The sequence below is a fragment of the Aedes albopictus genome, chromosome 2 (assembly GCF_035046485.1).
Source record: "Aedes albopictus strain Foshan chromosome 2, AalbF5, whole genome shotgun sequence".
Taxonomy (NCBI): Eukaryota; Metazoa; Arthropoda; class Insecta; order Diptera; family Culicidae; genus Aedes; species Aedes albopictus.
In genome coordinates, this window is record NC_085137.1 from 60,575,030 (window position 1) to 60,593,563 (window position 18,534).

At 46.1% G+C, this 18,534-nt stretch overlaps 2 protein-coding genes across 2 annotated transcripts; both read right to left on the reverse strand.

The window, feature by feature from the left end:
- Positions 1-7,479: 7,479 nt before the first annotated feature.
- On the reverse strand, positions 7,480-15,374 carry LOC134286048 (uncharacterized). Its single transcript, XM_062847613.1, has 2 exons — positions 13,776-15,374; positions 7,480-13,678 (listed from the first exon to the last, which is right to left on the reverse strand). Exon 2 carries the CDS (start codon positions 12,892-12,894, stop codon positions 7,480-7,482), a length of 5,415 nt encoding a protein of 1,804 aa, XP_062703597.1. The 5' UTR covers positions 12,895-13,678; positions 13,776-15,374.
- Positions 15,099-16,925, reverse strand: LOC134286049 (uncharacterized). Its single transcript, XM_062847614.1, has one exon. The coding sequence runs from the start codon at positions 16,923-16,925 to the stop codon at positions 15,099-15,101; it is 1,827 nt and encodes a 608-aa protein (XP_062703598.1).
- Between the last annotated feature and the right edge of the window lie 1,609 nt (positions 16,926-18,534).

The window sequence follows — 18,534 nt, forward strand, 5'->3', positions numbered from 1 at the left end:
ATTCCATCGTAAATTCTATCAGAAATTGTTAAAAAAATCTAAGTTTATTTATTTCGGGAATTATCGTTGAGAGTTTTTCCAGAAATTCCTTCTGGGATTCTTCTAGAAGTTTCCATGTGTAGTTCTTCCGGCAATTGGTGCAGAAGATCTTCAATGAATTCTTTAGGTATTTCCTGCTGGAAATCTTTCCAAATTTTCTCTGGGTATTCTTAATAAATTTCCTCTAGGAATTGACCTGGAAAAGTTGAACCATATTTTTTGGCACAAATTTTGCAGCAAGATCCTTCAGAAATCCTTTAAAAAGCTCTTTCAGGAATTCTTCTGGAAGTTCTATCAAGAATTCTTCCGGAGATTTTTCGGGAAATTCTTCCAGGAATTATTTTAACTCTTTAAACCTAATGCGCAAGATCCCCTGAAATTTCCAAAGAGGAATGTTTCAAAATTACCCTGCTTAAAACTTTTTTCGAAGCTCATTTCGAAACTTAATTCGGTAAACTTTCATCAAGATCCTTCAGGACTTCTTCCGGAAGCTTTCTATGTTCTAATTCTCCCGAAAATTCTCCTGGGTCTTTTGGAAATTTCTTAAAGTCCTCTGGAAGTTTCCTGAAGATTTTTTCCGAAGTCCATTCGAGTATATGTCTTTGAAATCTTCAGGCATTTTTTTCTGGAATTGCATGTGGAAATTCCTCCGGAATGTTTTTTTTTAATTCTGGATATTTTTAAGGAATTCCTCCAGGAGTCCTTCCAGCAAATGCTCTTTCTTCCAGAAGTTTTTTTTTTTAATTTCAGCGGTTCTGCTAAAGTTATTCCGGGAATTGTTCCAAGCGTACTTCGTAGGTTTTTTTATCAGAATTTCAACGATGGCTGATCCATATCCATTATTCTTCTACGATTTATATACATTCTGTAAAAAAAACTTGATATCAGTTTTTCCATATATTCTTAAGAATATTTATGTTCTAAAATGGAATTGAAGATAAATTGAAGATAATTATAATGCAAAATATATCGAACAAAAAATTCTGCAATTTAAGTGATATATCCGAAAAATCAATGTAAGAATCCCATAAAGAATTTAAAAAACTACTTGAACTATTGAGGAAGACAAATTCCTTGCAGGAACTGCCAAGAAATTTCACGAGAAACTTTTTGAAGATTTTCAGGTTGAGCTCTTAGAAGTATTGTAGAAGGAAATCATCAGGTTTTTTGCTTAACATAAATAAAGTATTCCTGGGGACTGTCTAGGCCCACAAAAAGCTCTACTTAAATGTTACTCATTTATAAAGCTCAGAATTTACTATTTAGGGCATCCAAGGAGAATTTAGATTGTGTCTGAAGTCGTAGACTACAGATTTCTCAAAATAAACGTATGAGACGCTCAAGAAAAAAATTGAGGAATATGTGACGGAATTTCCAAATCCCTGAAATGATTTCAAAAGCAAGTCCTAGAGGAATTCCCAGAGAAACTTGTTTTTTTTTATCTGTATTAACGAGATTTTTAGCCCTAGGCTAGTCATCTCGGGACCCACGATTTACTTCGCTTCCGAAGGAAGAACTCACATTTTGCGAATTTATCGGGAGTGGGATTCGATCCCAGGTCCTCGGCGTAGAGAAACTTTTAAAGCAGTCCTGGAAAACTCTTTCGGAAATTCTTGGAGGAATTATAGAAGAAATTTCTAGAGGAATTTTGAAGAGAATCTCGGAGGAACTTCTGAAGGAATTATTACAAATCCCTTCAACCCTAGTCATGTATTGGGGTCATTCTGACCCAGACAATGTGGAGCGGACCTGGTGTAATGGTTAAAGCACGTGATTGTCACGCAAAGGACTTGGGATTGAATTCTACTCCCGAAAAACTCACAAAATGAGATTTCTTCCTTCGGAAGGGAAGTAAAGCGTGGGTCCCGAGGTGAACTAGTTTAGGGCTGAAAATCTCGTTAACCCTCGAGCAATCGCGCTGTTATATTTTGCACAACACGTTGAAAAAATCTCGCTTTTTGAACTCAGCATTAGCGTGGTGTTGGCGATGGTGGCCAACCGCGCGAGTTGCGGAAGGTTAATACAGATAAAAAATGACTCACACAGGCGCGCTGAGCGAACACTGCGTCAGCGGAGTGAACTTGAGCTAATGCACCACCAAGTAGGTAAAAGAAATTCTCACATGAGTTTTAATTATATAAAATAAAATATGTGCTTTCGGTTTAAGCTTTAACTCAAAAATAATCTCATTAAGTCTAGTGTCAATGTATGTTCTCAGCCCCATGGCCTGTTTAAATATGGCATAGTAAGAAGATAAGTAACATTGAATACTACAAAGAGTTTACGAAGGAACTCTCAAGAGAAATCCCGCAATATATATTCTCAGAGACACTCTGGCAAGACTTCTACAAGGATTTTCAGGGAAATTCCTTGTGGCATTCCTGGAGAAACTTCGAAATACATTCCCGTAGGAAGTCTTAAAAAACTTGTCCTGAGACTCTCTTTGAAAAATCCCAATGAAACTCTAATCGTGATCCCAAAAGCATCTGGAGATATTTTAAGAATAAAGAAAGAATTCCCGGAGAAATAATTTACGGATGAACTCTTGAAGGAATTCTTCGAGGAGTTCATGCAGATACCCTCGGACCGAAGAGATTCCTGGAGAAATTGAAGGATTGAGTAACTCTTGAATGAATTCCAGGAACAACACCTGAAAGAATGCCCATGGAAAGTCTAACGTGGCACAACAAACGTGTTGATCACCATTACCTCATTGCCGGCTGACAGAAAGCTCCTCAGAAGGTAGACACGAAGCAAAAATTTGTCTCGAAAAACCTTCGTGACCATTGTTTGCCTAATACCTCTAATTTGCAGGATGGTACATGTATGTACCCTTCGCCTTCAATTTCAAACTACCACGGGTCAATCGATGACAAAGATCACCAACTAAGAGTTGTGACTTAGCTGGTAGTGCAACCTGAGCACTGTTGTCCTTCTGACTACAGCTGGATTGAGAAGGTACGTCCCGAGCGTCTGTTCACCAAGGACAGACGGCTCCATTAGCGTCTGTTCTGGCATCGAGCAGCTGAGTATGAAATGCTCCTCTACCGGAAGCTATAGTCCCACCACGGTGGATAGGGGGCCTACTGTTCCAGACACCAAATTGGCCACATCTGCTTCAGCCGAAAATAGAGACGGGGTCTCGTCGGCTGTTCGGGTTCGTTTGGAAGTTGACCATCAATGTTAACTTCTTTTCCCGATCAGCCTAGATAGCTGTGTAGTGTCGGTAGCGGTTGTCTCAATTGGCTAAGAATAACACTACGGACCGCCTGATCCAGTGGTAAGAGTCCACTAAACAGGTGACCCCTAATTCATGGTGTTATGCGGCTTTATGCTTACCGTGCCAAAGAATGAATGGTTAGGGGGGTCTAATAAAAACCTAACCACAAACGGAGCCTGTGGAGAATTAGGGCGTCCTCCACAGTATTACGCCCTTACTGCGCTAACCGGAGCAATGGTGCAGTGGACCTTGCGTTTCTCCGAGATAATCAGTTGCCCTTCTTAAGTCTCAAATTTGAGGCTAAATAAGGGCGGGGTTATTCAAATGTTGTTAATTAGCTTACATTATTGCCTATATGGGTTCGCTTAATGCGTTTTCGCCATTGGCGTTTTTCAATTGACCACGATTTGGTTCGTCGTTGATGTTTCCTGTTTGTGCTGTGATTGTGAAGTGCGTTATCCTGTCTAGTTTGGGTAGTGGCTACGGCAAGGAAACCTCAGATCAATTTTCAGCGTAAAAAGCGTATGTAGCCCAAGTGGATCTACTTCAAAAAGTTCATTTTCGTAGGGTAACTTCTGTCTAGGTTACCTTGTGAACCCAGCTTTGCTTTTTTCATTATAGATGAACTGTCGTGCCTCGAGCATGCTCTATTTTAGAATAACGTTAACAGTATGTTTCAACCTTTCCTTATGGATGCCTTCAAGCAAGCTCTTGTTTTCAGCATCTTTTCGCTGATATTTGGCATCTGAAGTAGCTCAAACATTGATTTGAGATGCTTCAGTTTGATGGAATACTTAGGTAGTACAGTTCATGGTTAACTTAACATAGAATTGCACCTAACCCAACTCTGCATGAGCAGAATTTGTCATGAGTTGACTGATTGGCATGTGTCAGATGAGGACTCTCCATTTGACCTTTTTGCACTTTGGAGTGTTCCTTCGCAAACTTTGCGTATTCAGGCGTCCCTGTTCAACAATCTAGGGAACCTGTAATAATTGGTTGCGATCACATTTTATGGATAACTCGCTTCCATTGCTACTCCAAGAGAGTTTCATTATGGTTTTGTTATTACAACGCCCTTCATTGTGGTATACCATAGCTACTGCTTTGAAAGAAGCTTGTCCTCTGCGGTCTGTGCGGACCGCAAGAGGTATTCCTGAATGGAACTCGGACCTGTTCAAGTTCTAAATATCTTCGGATAAACCAGTCTTTTGTATAGCTACGAATCTTTAGCTTCTACCCCGAGGATTGTAGCTATAGAATCGATTTATTGAGCATCAAAAAGCTCTGCTTACTTCAAATCTCCTGGAGCAAATGGGGCTTTATCCTATTTTTCTCCAGAGGGATTTGAGTTTTTCAAACATGTTTTGAACTCTTATAGTTTTCTATTGGGTATTTTTATGGCATGAAATTACTCTGTAGTTTTATCCCGAAAGGGTGCGTGCGTTGTAAAAAGAAGGAATAAGTTCCAGATTTATCTGGTTACGTCGTTCTTTCTGAAATGCTCGAAACGCATTGTCGATTATCACATCTGTGATGTTCGTCTGGCTAACATGCCTGTTCATGTGAACTCACATGTCTCCCAATTTGGGATGTCCACAGTGACTCCTTTACATAAAGTTGTATACGTTTTCAAGAAAGCACTCGCTCAAACGTAGTTTTTGCTTGGGTGATTTCTTGAATATTGAGGATGCTTTTGATGACGTGCCTTTCTATGTCATATTGAATGTCGCATGACGTCGCAAGCTACCTCCAATGAGCTATAGGCTCTTTTTACGCTTATGCGTTTTACAGTGTCCTTTTCAGGGCACTGATTAACCCCGTTGTGGTATGAGCTATGAGCTCTCGTTGCGCTTATGCGTTCATTCCCTCTTCTAGGGCACCCCTTCCTATTTCATCACCTTTCCCTTTCCCAATTCCCATCCCTTGTCCCATTCTCCCTCAGGTAAATGATGAAATAGGCTCATATGTATGGCGATGGCACAAATGTCCCAAATGGAGGATAACGTGCCTCTGGAGCCGGCCTTCTGATACCTGATACCTACCACGGTGGATAGGGGGCCTACTGTTCCAGACACCAAATTGGCCACATCTGCTTCAGCCGAAAATAGAGACGGGGTCTGCTTGATGAGCGAAACAAACGTAGTAGTGACCCGATCAGAAAGGCATAACAAAATAATAACAGATTGAGTTATTTATTTCAAAGATTTTTCATAACAGAATGAGTTATAAAATTCGCCGGTTAGGTGTTAAAATAACAAAAAATATAACTAAAATTGCTCTAGCCATAACATAATTATAACAGGTGTTGATACAATTTTATCAAATTTATAACAACGTGAGATATAATAAATATTGGAATGATCAAAAAGTTATAACACATGTTGTTATAAATTAGATATAAATATATTGGGTAAAAATTGAGTTGGGTAAATTTTAACTAATTTTTTGGGTAATTTTTATTAAGAGTGTTATTTATTTTTAGCGAAAAGTTTTTTGTATAAAGAACTTGCCCTACGTAGTATATAAAAAACCCTCACCCAGACGGGAATCGACCCAAGGACGCCAGCCTTTAACTGCAATCCGGCGCCTTTATCAATAAGACCATTGCAGCACTTGAAGTGAAGGGCGGTATATGATCAAGTGGTTCTTCGTTTTGGCGGCTGGTCTATTAATAGACTCATTTGTCCAACGTACAGGGGAGAGAAAATATGACGCCATATAAAAGTGTTCTTGATACAGTTGATCGCAATTACGTCATCTTAGGATATAATAACAGAAATGGATATTGTTTCTAACACTGACCGGGACCGTTGGTGATCGATGATATTTCGGAGCTGTTCATAAAACTCGCGCACAATTTCAGGGAACGACGACGATCGGTTTATTAAAAACACTTTGTTTATCGAAACAACACTTCCTAGCTCGACCGATTTATTATACGTAAATTGTGTCCGACGCGATACAGTGTGCGGTTGAAATTGAACTGACTGCCTCTCGTATTCTTAGTGATACGATGGGGCCAGTGGTGAATATGGGGAACGATCGATACCGATCGGAGATGATCGATGGTATCGTTATCTACCTACGGCATGATAAGAGATAGCGCAATAATTATCATGGGGTAAAGAGGATGCCTACTGTTCGCGCGTGGAACCTATTTTGGGGTTGCCAGGCCGGTCTAGTTTTTCAAGTCTGAACATGCCGGCCGCCTTGAAATCCTAGAGATTTCAAACTAATTGGATAACCTAAATTTTGGACGGTAGTGTAGTGTATCGAATCCTATCTGGAACTACCTAATCTATCTCGCTCAATTCAACAACAATTGTAATTCGAATGGATGTAAACACTTCTTCGTGGCTAATCGGTTCTACGTCTGCACTGGGATTCGGCTGCTGTGCTCTGCTATGGTGCTCGATGACCTTGACCGACTTTCGACTGGTTGCTGGATAGCTGCATTCTTCACTGCTGCAACGGCGGGTGCCGTCCTTGAATGATGACACGTGGATGGGTCCTGCTGGTTTATACGGGGTTCACTTTGTCGTCTGCATTCCGCTAGGGGTGGGATTGTGTGTCGTCCTGGTCTACGTCTACGGTGGCTGACCGTCGGCCTCTGGGCCGGAGGTTGGTGTACGATTCTACAAAACATGGGAGGCTTTTTACAAGGAAATGAACAATTGAAACAGAACTTGCCTGGCTGCGGAGGTCCTTGCATCCGGACCTCCGCGGGTGCCCTTGGCACCGCGATGATGCTACGTGCGGGTAGCGATGGATTGCTGGTGACATGCTAATGATGAACATCTAGGGTGTCAATCCTGAACTGACGGAGTCTTCGTTGCGAGTGATCAAGTCGACTGAAGACTGGCCGGTGGGATCAACGGATCGAGCGACGGGCCCTTCGCTCGAGGGATGGAGTTCGTTGATGCTGGATGCTGTGATCAACGGGATCTTGAGAATCGGGAATGCGTATTGTACACCGAACCTTGGACAGACATGCATGACGACACAGAACAATCTTAATGCAGACGATTGACGGCTTGGACAATGGATGACCAGGCGACCTCTCTTCTTGACCGTCCCGGAAACCGGGAGGGGATGCAGCTATGGGGGATGAACATTCTTTGAATTTTTTGAAATACATTGTTATACAAATACTTAACTGGAATGCGGAGGACCGCTCCGTGGGCCCTCCGCGGTGCCAAGCCACCTTGGTAGAAGAATCAGTCTTTTGATGGGGACTCCTGATCGTTGTCCCGGATTGGAAGGATGCAAATCTTGGAAATGCCCCTCCGGAAGACGCCGTCCTGCGTGCAGACGGTTACGACGCGGACGTTTTCGTCGTCGCCCTTAAAAACTTCCGTGACTCTACCCAATCGCCACTTCTGGGGTGGCAGGTTATCCTCTTTCACGAGGACCATGGTTCCAATATGCAGATTGTCGCGTTTCCGAGTCCACTTTGTCCGGTTATGGAGATCTGAAAGGTACTGCGACTTCCACTTTCTCCACAGTTGCTGTACGAAATGCTGAGTGCGTTGCCACTGGGACAGGCGGTTTTCCGGCACCTCTTGCAGGTCCGGCTCTGGAACGGCCGTAAGAGGTCTCCCCACAAGGAAGTGTCCTGGGGTGAGCGCCGCAAAGTCGGCGGGGTCATTGCTGAGGGGTGTCAGTGGCCTGGAGTTGAGAATCGCCGCAATCTGGTGGACTACGGTGTGCAGCTCGTCGTACGTCAAAGTTCTGTCGCCGATGGTCTTCCGAAAGTGTCCTTTAAAGGATTTTACAGCCGCCTCCCAAAGTCCGCCGAAGTTGGGAGAGCGAGGTGGGATGAACTGGAAGTCAATTCCTTCGTCTAATGCTGTGTTGACCAGAACCTCTTGCTGATCGTTTAGCTGTCGACGTAGCAATTCCAGTTCCCTATTCGCTCCTACGAAATTGGTTGCGTTGTCGCACATGATCAACTGGGGCTTTCCACGAATTGCGACAAACCGCTTGAACGCCGCAAGGAACGCTTGTGTTGAGAGATCGGCAACAATTTCCATGTGTACGGCCTTGGTCGCCAGACAGACGAAAATGCACACAAAGGCTTTGATCGGTGCGCTGCGACGACCTGGATAGCGAATGTGAAACGGTCCGCATAGGTCGATTCCGACCTTCAAAAAAACAGCTGCGGGTGTCACCCGAACGGGAGGTAGGTCGGCCATCAGCTGCTCGTGGACCTTTGGTTTGCTCCGGAAGCAGGGAACACAGCGATGGATGGTCCAACGGGCGACGTCTCGGGCTCGCGTTGGCCAGAACTTCTCTCGGACGGAACTGATTACGAGTTGCTGTCCAGCGTGGAACAGTCTTCGGTGATAGTGATCCATTATCAGCTTCGTTAGTGGATGTTGGTGATGTAGAATCAGTGGATGCTTGCGGGTTTCTGCAATAGGAGCACGCTGCAGCCGGCCGCCGACCCGAAGTACGCCTTCGACCAAAAAGGGATTTGCTGCAAGGAGCTTCGACGATGGACTGATGGGCTGGTTCTTGGATAACGCAGCGATTTCCGCCGGAAAGCTTTCCGACTGGGATAATCGTACTAGCTGTAGCTCTGCTTTGTTGAGTTCGAATGTCGACAGGATTCCGCTGTGCTTGCAAGCTCGATGTCTAGGAACTGCATTGTGTGCGAACCGACGAATCCATGCAACGAGTCGGACTAGTGCCGGGAACGATGATCGGAGCGAAAAAATGGAGCTGGGTGGCTTGACTTGAACGGGAAGCGATGCTGCTGGCCTTTCCTCCAGCAAAGCATTCTCCAACTCTGATTGAACGACTGCTGACTTTGGCCAATTGGTTCGATCTTGGCGTAGCCACAACGGACCTTCGAACCAGATGGACTGGTAAGCCAACTGTGCAGGTGTCATCCCGCGGGATACTATATCCGCCGGATTGTCGGCCCCAGCGACATGATTCCAAACTCCTGACTTGGTAATGTGCTGGATTTCTGACACCCTGTTAGCCACAAACGATTGCCAACGCGAAGGAAGTGACGAGAGCCAGCATTTGACTATCATGGAGTCCGTCCAGAAGTAGACATTGGCAGAAACGTCAACGCTGCTCCGGAACTTCTCGTAGAGATGGCTCAGAAGTAAAGCGGATGATAATTCAAGCCGTGGGATCGACTGCTTCTTCTTCTTGCGCGAGAGATCTTCCAGTGGCGCTACGCGCGATTTCGAAGTGATGAGGCGGACGATAACTGATCCGTCCGGTGATTCGCACCGCAGATACAGGCAGGCACCATATGCTGCCTCCGACGCATCGCAAAACCCATGCAGTTCCACCGACGCTAAACCGCTACTGAAGCCGGTCCATCGTGGAACCGAGAGAGACTCGAGGGCGCCGGCGTTCCGACGAAATTCGTTCCAGAAGGCCTGAAAGGTTTCTGGCAAGGCATCATCCCAATCCGACTTCTGCTTCCAAAGCTGCTGGAGAAATATTTTCGCTTGGACAGTTACCGGACCGAGGAGGCCCAGTGGATCGAAAATGCGAGCAGTGTCGGAGAGAACGACCCGCTTGGTGATGGTTGGCTCAGAGCTCCAGCGTGGTACGGCAAACTTGAAGATGTCCTTGGCCGGTTCCCAAGTAAGCCCAAGCGTTTTTACAACCGACGTCGACGAATCTAGTTCCAGGGTGGTGCGTTCATCTCGAAGTTCTGCTGGAATCGTAGACATCAGCTCGGAACTGTTCGAGCTCCACTTGCGCAACGTGAAGCCAGCTGAGTTTGTCAGGGAAATGAGCTCCGTGGCGAGTGCTTTCCCTTCTTCGATGCTGTCGGTACCGGTTAACAAATCGTCAACGTAAAAGTCCTTTCGAACGACCTTTGCGGCTGTCGGGTGGGAGGTCTCACCTTCTGTGCCTAGCCGTTGAAGGCATTTGGTCGCCAGATATGGCGCTGATGCGGTTCCGTAGGTGACGGTGGTTAACTCGTAGGTCCTGACAGGCTGATCAGGTGAATCCCTCCACAAAATCCGCTGAAATGGCTGATCGTCTTCCGCCACCTTCACCATGCGGTACATCTTCGCAATATCCGCTACCAGCACGAATTCCCAAGAGTGGAAACGCAGGATGATGGAGAACAGGTCGTCCTGCACCACAGGTCCTACTATTAGGCCGTCGTTCAAGGACACTCCAGACGAGGAGCGGCAGGAACCATCAAACACTACTCTTAACTTGGTGGTGGTGCTGTCAGGTTTGAGCACTGCGTGATGAGGTAGATAATATGATGGCCTTTTGTCTTCTCCAGCATCGACTTCACGCATGTGGTTCATGGAAAGGTATTCCTGGACAAAGTCGATGTAGAGTACCTTCAACTTTTCGTTCGTTGCGAATCTTCTCTCCATTCCGTGGAGGCGCTTTAGAGCGATGGCTTTGGAGTCTCCCAGTTGGCTGATGACGTGCTCTTTCTTGGGAAGCGTTACGACAAATCTTCCTTCGTTATCTCGTACAGTCGTTTTCTCATAGATGTCTTCACATATAGTTTCTTCGACCGACAAAGTGCTCGAACTATTGCAGGACTCCAGTTCCCAAAACTTGGCTATGAGCTCTCGTAGATCGAGAGTGGAACAGGAGTGAGAAACTGTTGTAGGAACCTCGACAGCGTTCCCAGAAATACGTCCTGAGACCACCCATCCGAAGACGGTACTTTGCAGCGTTGGTCCATCGTCGGAAAGTTTCACCTTGTCCTCCCGGAGCAAGTCGTAGTAGTACTCTGCGCCTATAATGATGTCGATCGGACCTGGCTTGTGGAAGTTCGGGTCCGCCAAGATGAATCCGCTGGGAATGGCCAACTCTTGTACGTTGACTGGATTTATCGGCAATTCTGAGGTGAGTCTAGGAAGCACGTGAAGCTGGATGTTTTCGGAGTACTCGGAGATACGAGAGGATCTTGCAGTAATTTTAGCTTCCACCATCTTTGTTGACTTGACCACGGATCCTCCGATTCCGGCTACGGACAGGTAGCTGGACGTTTCCGCCAACCTCAACCTTTGCGAAAGGCTTGTTGTGACGAAGCAATATTCGGAACAGGAATCCAAAAGGACTCTAGCTAGCTGGGTATTTCCGAACTTGTCCGACACACGAACGAGTGCCGTTGAGAGCAAAACTTGACGAGGTGGGGTGTGTATCGTGGCGGGGAGAGAATTGCATGGAAGTGTAGGATCTGTGGTGGGTTGTGGTGGTGTTTGCGAGAGCGAACTTGTGTTTGCAATGGGAAAGGAGCTGGTACTGGGACCAGCTGTCTGAGTCTGGGTTGGTTGGTTCTGGGCTTGTGGCTGTGGTTGCTGTGGGTTTGTCGTCTGTGATCGATTCTGAATTTGTGGGCCGGAGGAGTCGCTCTGTGGTGTTGGTGCAGTTGACTTTCCACTGTTGAAGCCTCCGGAGTGGAGAAGCGAATGGTGCTTCCTCTGGCAGTATCGACATACGCCAGCCGTACATACTCGAACCATGTGTGACGACGAAAGACAATTCAAGCAGAGCTCAAACCGTTTCACCTTCTCGTATCGTTCCGGGATTTTCATCTTGATGAATTTTTGGCATTTGAAGGCTGAATGCATTTCTTCCGAGCAGAATGGACAACGGGTGGAATTTGGAGCGGAAGTTTGAGCGTGACTCACGGTGAATTTTGGCTTCTTCACTTCGACTTGAGCGGGCTTTGCTGGGACTATCGACTGTAGTACAGCACAATGCTTGCGTAGGAACTCCATTAACTGGTCATACGTTGGGACCTCCGTGGAACCATAGTGAGTTTCCCAATTTCGTAGGGTGGCGGCATCTAGTCTGGAGCACACCATGTGTACAAGGATTGTACTCCACTTCGGGGTGTCTTCGCCGATTTTGTCCAGCATTTGAAGATTGCGGTCGTACTCGCTGATGAGATGACACAATGCCTCGTAATTTTCTCGTTTCAGCGGTTCTACTGCGAATAGAGCGTCGATATGAGCCTTGACAATTAGTTTCTTGTTCTCATACCGTTTCTGCAGCATTTCCCAGGCAATGATGTAGTTTGCAGCGGTAATTTCAATCATTGCGATCTCCCGGAGCGCTTCGCCTTCAAGTGACGATCTGAGATAAGTAAACTTATCGATGTCCGTCAGCTGTTGATTACGGTGGATCAGACTTCTAAACATGTCTCGAAACGTTACCCAATCTCGGATTTTGCCGCCGAAACTGGGGAGCCGAATCTCTGGTAGTTTGACCGTAGACAAGGCAGTGGGTCTGGGTTGAACTGACGGTGTAGCTGATTCATTAGGGCGCAAGTTCTGAAGTGCCGATTTCAGCTCACAGTACGTGTCTTCAGCTTGCTGGATGACAGCGCTGTTCTCGAGCTGACGCTTTTCGACGAGAGCAGACAAGCGAGCCTTCAGTTCCGCAGGTTCCTCCTTTGAGCCCAAAAACTCCTGCTCATCAGCTTCTTCCGTGAGCACCTCGATTTTTCGTCGCAGCACATACAGCTTCTTCATCGCTTCCTCCAATATTTCCATCCTGGTTGCGATTTGGGTCTCATGCTTCTCCCGCTTGTACTTCAGGATGAACTGCTTCACACCTTCAAACGTACTCCGCACCTGCCGTTGCTGCGACTTTAATTCCTTTAATTCACTGGTCATTTTAGCACTCTCGAACCACTTTTCAACGTTCAAAATTGGTTGCCTTTTCGTTTATTGCTGTATCATTGGACACTATTCACACTGCAGTTCAAAGTTTTCAAGTCACTTTTAACCACTTTCAGATCTGCTTTCTGGACCACTGTGCACATTCACACGACCTCCGCGATTCGCGACTCAACCCTCCGGCCCACGATTGACAGAGAACAGAACGACCAATAATGCTGACTGCGAGGAGGGGAGCCGACCAGGTGAAGAACAAGCCGAAAGTTTGCCAGCAGAACCAAAGACCAACCGTCATAGACTTCAGGGACACAAATTCGCATGCAAATGAAACAGTAATTTTCAAACCACCATTTTATTCCATCCTTCTCTACAATTGCCAGTGTGCACCGCATGCATGGCGCCACCACAGATCACATGCAAGTTTACTTCCCTGTTATCCTACAGCACGTCCTGGTTCGTTGAATCTCGATCTCCACCAGATGACTCCAATTTCGCCAAGCGTAGATCCACCGCTGTCCGTCGTCGTTGGCTTGCTACGATGTGCACTCAGGCTAGCAGCAGCGCACGATGGCATGCAATCCCATTCAATTTCCTATGGTTTTCTTCGCTCGGTTGAGCCACAGATCACTATGGCGATTTTGATCGCGCTAATTGCACTACGGTCGGGTCACTGACCGGCGTGTTATTGTTCACAGGCACCGGAGTTCACAAGGCAATTTGCCCAATTTCAATTCGATCGTCCAACGGTCATCCGGCTCGAAGGACCAAAATGTTTCTAACACTGACCGGGACCGTTGGTGATCGATGATATTTCGGAGCTGTTCATAAAACTCGCGCACAATTTCAGGGAACGACGACGATCGGTTTATTAAAAACACTTTGTTTATCGAAACAACACTTCCTAGCTCGACCGATTTATTATACGTAAATTGTGTCCGACGCGATACAGTGTGCGGTTGAAATTGAACTGACTGCCTCTCGTATTCTTAGTGATACGATGGGGCCAGTGGTGAATATGGGGAACGATCGATACCGATCGGAGATGATCGATGGTATCGTTATCTACCTACGGCATGATAAGAGATAGCGCAATAATTATCATGGGGTAAAGAGGATGCCTACTGTTCGCGCGTGGAACCTATTTTGGGGTTGCCAGGCCGGTCTAGTTTTTCAAGTCTGAACATGCCGGCCGCCTTGAAATCCTAGAGATTTCAAACTAATTGGATAACCTAAATTTTGGACGGTAGTGTAGTGTATCGAATCCTATCTGGAACTACCTAATCTATCTCGCTCAATTCAACAACAATTGTAATTCGAATGGATGTAAACACTTCTTCGTGGCTAATCGGTTCTACGTCTGCACTGGGATTCGGCTGCTGTGCTCTGCTATGGTGCTCGATGACCTTGACCGACTTTCGACTGGTTGCTGGATAGCTGCATTCTTCACTGCTGCAACGGCGGGTGCCGTCCTTGAATGATGACACGTGGATGGGTCCTGCTGGTTTATACGGGGTTCACTTTGTCGTCTGCATTCCGCTAGGGGTGGGATTGTGTGTCGTCCTGGTCTACGTCTACGGTGGCTGACCGTCGGCCTCTGGGCCGGAGGTTGGTGTACGATTCTACAAAACATGGGAGGCTTTTTACAAGGAAATGAACAATTGAAACAGAACTTGCCTGGCTGCGGAGGTCCTTGCATCCGGACCTCCGCGGGTGCCCTTGGCACCGCGATGATGCTACGTGCGGGTAGCGATGGATTGCTGGTGACATGCTAATGATGAACATCTAGGGTGTCAATCCTGAACTGACGGAGTCTTCGTTGCGAGTGATCAAGTCGACTGAAGACTGGCCGGTGGGATCAACGGATCGAGCGACGGGCCCTTCGCTCGAGGGATGGAGTTCGTTGATGCTGGATGCTGTGATCAACGGGATCTTGAGAATCGGGAATGCGTATTGTACACCGAACCTTGGACAGACATGCATGACGACACAGAACAATCTTAATGCAGACGATTGACGGCTTGGACAATGGATGACCAGGCGACCTCTCTTCTTGACCGTCCCGGAAACCGGGAGGGGATGCAGCTATGGGGGATGAACATTCTTTGAATTTTTTGAAATACATTGTTATACAAATACTTAACTGGAATGCGGAGGACCGCTCCGTGGGCCCTCCGCGGTGCCAAGCCACCTTGGTAGAAGAATCAGTCTTTTGATGGGGACTCCTGATCGTTGTCCCGGATTGGAAGGATGCAAATCTTGGAAATGCCCCTCCGGAAGACGCCGTCCTGCGTGCAGACGGTTACGACGCGGACGTTTTCGTCGTCGCCCTTAAAAACTTCCGTGACTCTACCCAATCGCCACTTCTGGGGTGGCAGGTTATCCTCTTTCACGAGGACCATGGTTCCAATATGCAGATTGTCGCGTTTCCGAGTCCACTTTGTCCGGTTATGGAGATCTGAAAGGTACTGCGACTTCCACTTTCTCCACAGTTGATGTACGAAATGCTGAGTGCGTTGCCACTGGGACAGGCGGTTTTCCGGCACCTCTTGCAGGTCCGGCTCTGGAACGGCCGTAAGAGGTCTCCCCACAAGGAAGTGTCCTGGGGTGAGCGCCGCAAAGTCGGCGGGGTCATTGCTGAGGGGTGTCAGTGGCCTGGAGTTGAGAATCGCCGCAATCTGGTGGACTACGGTGTGCAGCTCGTCGTACGTCAAAGTTCTGTCGCCGATGGTCTTCCGAAAGTGTCCTTTAAAGGATTTTACAGCCGCCTCCCAAAGTCCGCCGAAGTTGGGAGAGCGAGGTGGGATGAACTGGAAGTCAATTCCTTCGTCTAATGCTGTGTTGACCAGAACCTCTTGCTGATCGTTTAGCTGTCGACGTAGCAATTCCAGTTCCCTATTCGCTCCTACGAAATTGGTTGCGTTGTCGCACATGATCAACTGGGGCTTTCCACGAATTGCGACAAACCGCTTGAACGCCGCAAGGAACGCTTGTGTTGAGAGATCGGCAACAATTTCCATGTGTACGGCCTTGGTCGCCAGACAGACGAAAATGCACACAAAGGCTTTGATCGGTGCGCTGCGACGACCTGGATAGCGAATGTGAAACGGTCCGCATAGGTCGATTCCGACCTTCAAAAAAACAGCTGCGGGTGTCACCCGAACGGGAGGTAGGTCGGCCATCAGCTGCTCGTGGACCTTTGGTTTGCTCCGGAAGCAGGGAACACAGCGATGGATGGTCCAACGGGCGACGTCTCGGGCTCGCGTTGGCCAGAACTTCTCTCGGACGGAACTGATTACGAGTTGCTGTCCAGCGTGGAACAGTCTTCGGTGATAGTGATCCATTATCAGCTTCGTTAGTGGATGTTGGTGATGTAGAATCAGTGGATGCTTGCGGGTTTCTGCAATAGGAGCACGCTGCAGCCGGCCGCCGACCCGAAGTACGCCTTCGACCAAAAAGGGATTTGCTGCAAGGAGCTTCGACGATGGACTGATGGGCTGGTTCTTGGATAACGCAGCGATTTCCGCCGGAAAGCTTTCCGACTGGGATAATCGTACTAGCTGTAGCTCTGCTTTGTTGAGTTCGAATGTCGACAGGATTCCGCTGTGCTTGCAAGCTCGATGTCTAGGAACTGCATTGTGTGCGAACCGACGAATCCATGCAACGAGTCGGACTAGTGCCGGGAACGATGATCGGAGCGAAAAAATGGAGCTGGGTGGCTTGACTTGAACGGGAAGCGATGCTGCTGGCCTTTCCTCCAGCAAAGCATTCTCCAACTCTGATTGAACGACTGCTGACTTTGGCCAATTGGTTCGATCTTGGCGTAGCCACAACGGACCTTCGAACCAGATGGACTGGTAAGCCAACTGTGCAGGTGTCATCCCGCGGGATACTATATCCGCCGGATTGTCGGCCCCAGCGACATGATTCCAAACTCCTGACTTGGTAATGTGCTGGATTTCTGACACCCTGTTAGCCACAAACGATTGCCAACGCGAAGGAAGTGACGAGAGCCAGCATTTGACTATCATGGAGTCCGTCCAGAAGTAGACATTGGCAGAAACGTCAACGCTGCTCCGGAACTTCTCGTAGAGATGGCTCAGAAGTAAAGCGGATGATAATTCAAGCCGTGGGATCGACTGCTTCTTCTTCTTGCGCGAGAGATCTTCCAGTGCACAATGGTCCGAGGACCAACATTAAGTGGAAAAAATTAATAACTCAAAAACCATCCAAGATAGAGTCTTCATGTCTTCTAGACATTTGCTCGTGAGTCCAAGCCGCGTTATATGCAAAAGTGTCCTAAACGCCAAATCTTAAAATACTTCATATTTCAGCACCTAACTTTTTTATTTCAAAAGATATCGAAATAAAATGTTCTGCAAAGTTGAAGAAGGTGAAAACCCCGACAACTTTCTCGAAGAGCAGTTTTTTCTATCTCTTCAATCTGAAGAGATATAACTTACTGAAGAAATAAAAAGTCCGAAATCGGTTTTTTTGTCATATGTCAAAAACTATCATTTTTTCAAGCCTACTATGTTCAGAGCAATTGTACATATTGCCAAAATACACATTTTGTCAGAAGACATCAAATCTGTACGATGTTTCTATCAAAAGATATAAGTATTTTTGTACTTTTTTAAGCCAATTTTTCTAGCGTAACATTTGAAAAAGGCGCAAGTGAATCTTTAATTTTCTCCCACCACCGGATCTAGTATGACAAAAACTGCATTTTAACAAATTTTGGAGAGGGTGTTTTTTTGTTTTGCGTTTTAAATGTGATTTGACTATGACCATATTTTAGGCATCAAATTCACGAAAAATGACATCCATAATGTCCGAGTTCAACATCTACTCGTGTTTCAAGATCACTTATCTTAAACATTCGAGTAGCGATGAACCCAATGTTGTCTTTTTTGTTTTGTTTTGTTCCTTTGTGTAAGTGAGCAAAAATATAAAACAAATTCCCTATAGTTTTTCGATTTCTTAATTCATCAGATATATGCATCTGGTGATCGTATGCAAATTTTAAATTGAATTGTGGACCGTCCAGTTTTATATGTTTGACATATATTATGAAAGGCCTTTGATCCTAGGATAGGATGCGACACGTAGTCAGTCAATTTGAGACCAATTTGCTGTCAAACGCAGACCAGTCGCTGATTGGTCGAAATTGATATCCGTTTGCTGCTATCATATCGCTTTGTTGTTGGCTTCTCCGTGTTGCTAGTTTGTAGGTTTAGCATTTGATACCAATATTTAAAATCATTGTATTTTTTTATTCAAGCCTTATCGCCTCAAATATGTCAGCATTCAAAAGCAAATCAACCTAATGTGACTCCCATGGCTTGACACCGGTTAAAACCATTAATTTGGTGCAAAATCAATTGATTTTTTGATAGATTTCATCATAATTGAAAGAGCTTGCGTTTGAAAGCAATTTTAGTAGCAAGGTACGCTATTGCAATTGCAAATAGTGCTTTACGGTGCGAAATATGCATCAAAACTTCAATCGTTAAAATTAAATAGTTTTAAAGATTTGGAATAAAGAAAAGTGGCAGCACTTGATTTTGATCGTTGACGAAATTGACAATAGAGGTAATAAACTATAGAGGAAGAATGTCGCTGGTGTCGCTGCCGCAA

Coding starts and splice junctions, on each gene's coding strand:
- LOC134286048 (XM_062847613.1), bottom strand. CDS start 12,894: ATGACCAGTGAATTAAAGGAATTAAAGTCGCAGCAACGGCAGGTGCGG.
- LOC134286049 (XM_062847614.1), bottom strand. CDS start 16,925: ATGATAGTCAAATGCTGGCTCTCGTCACTTCCTTCGCGTTGGCAATCG.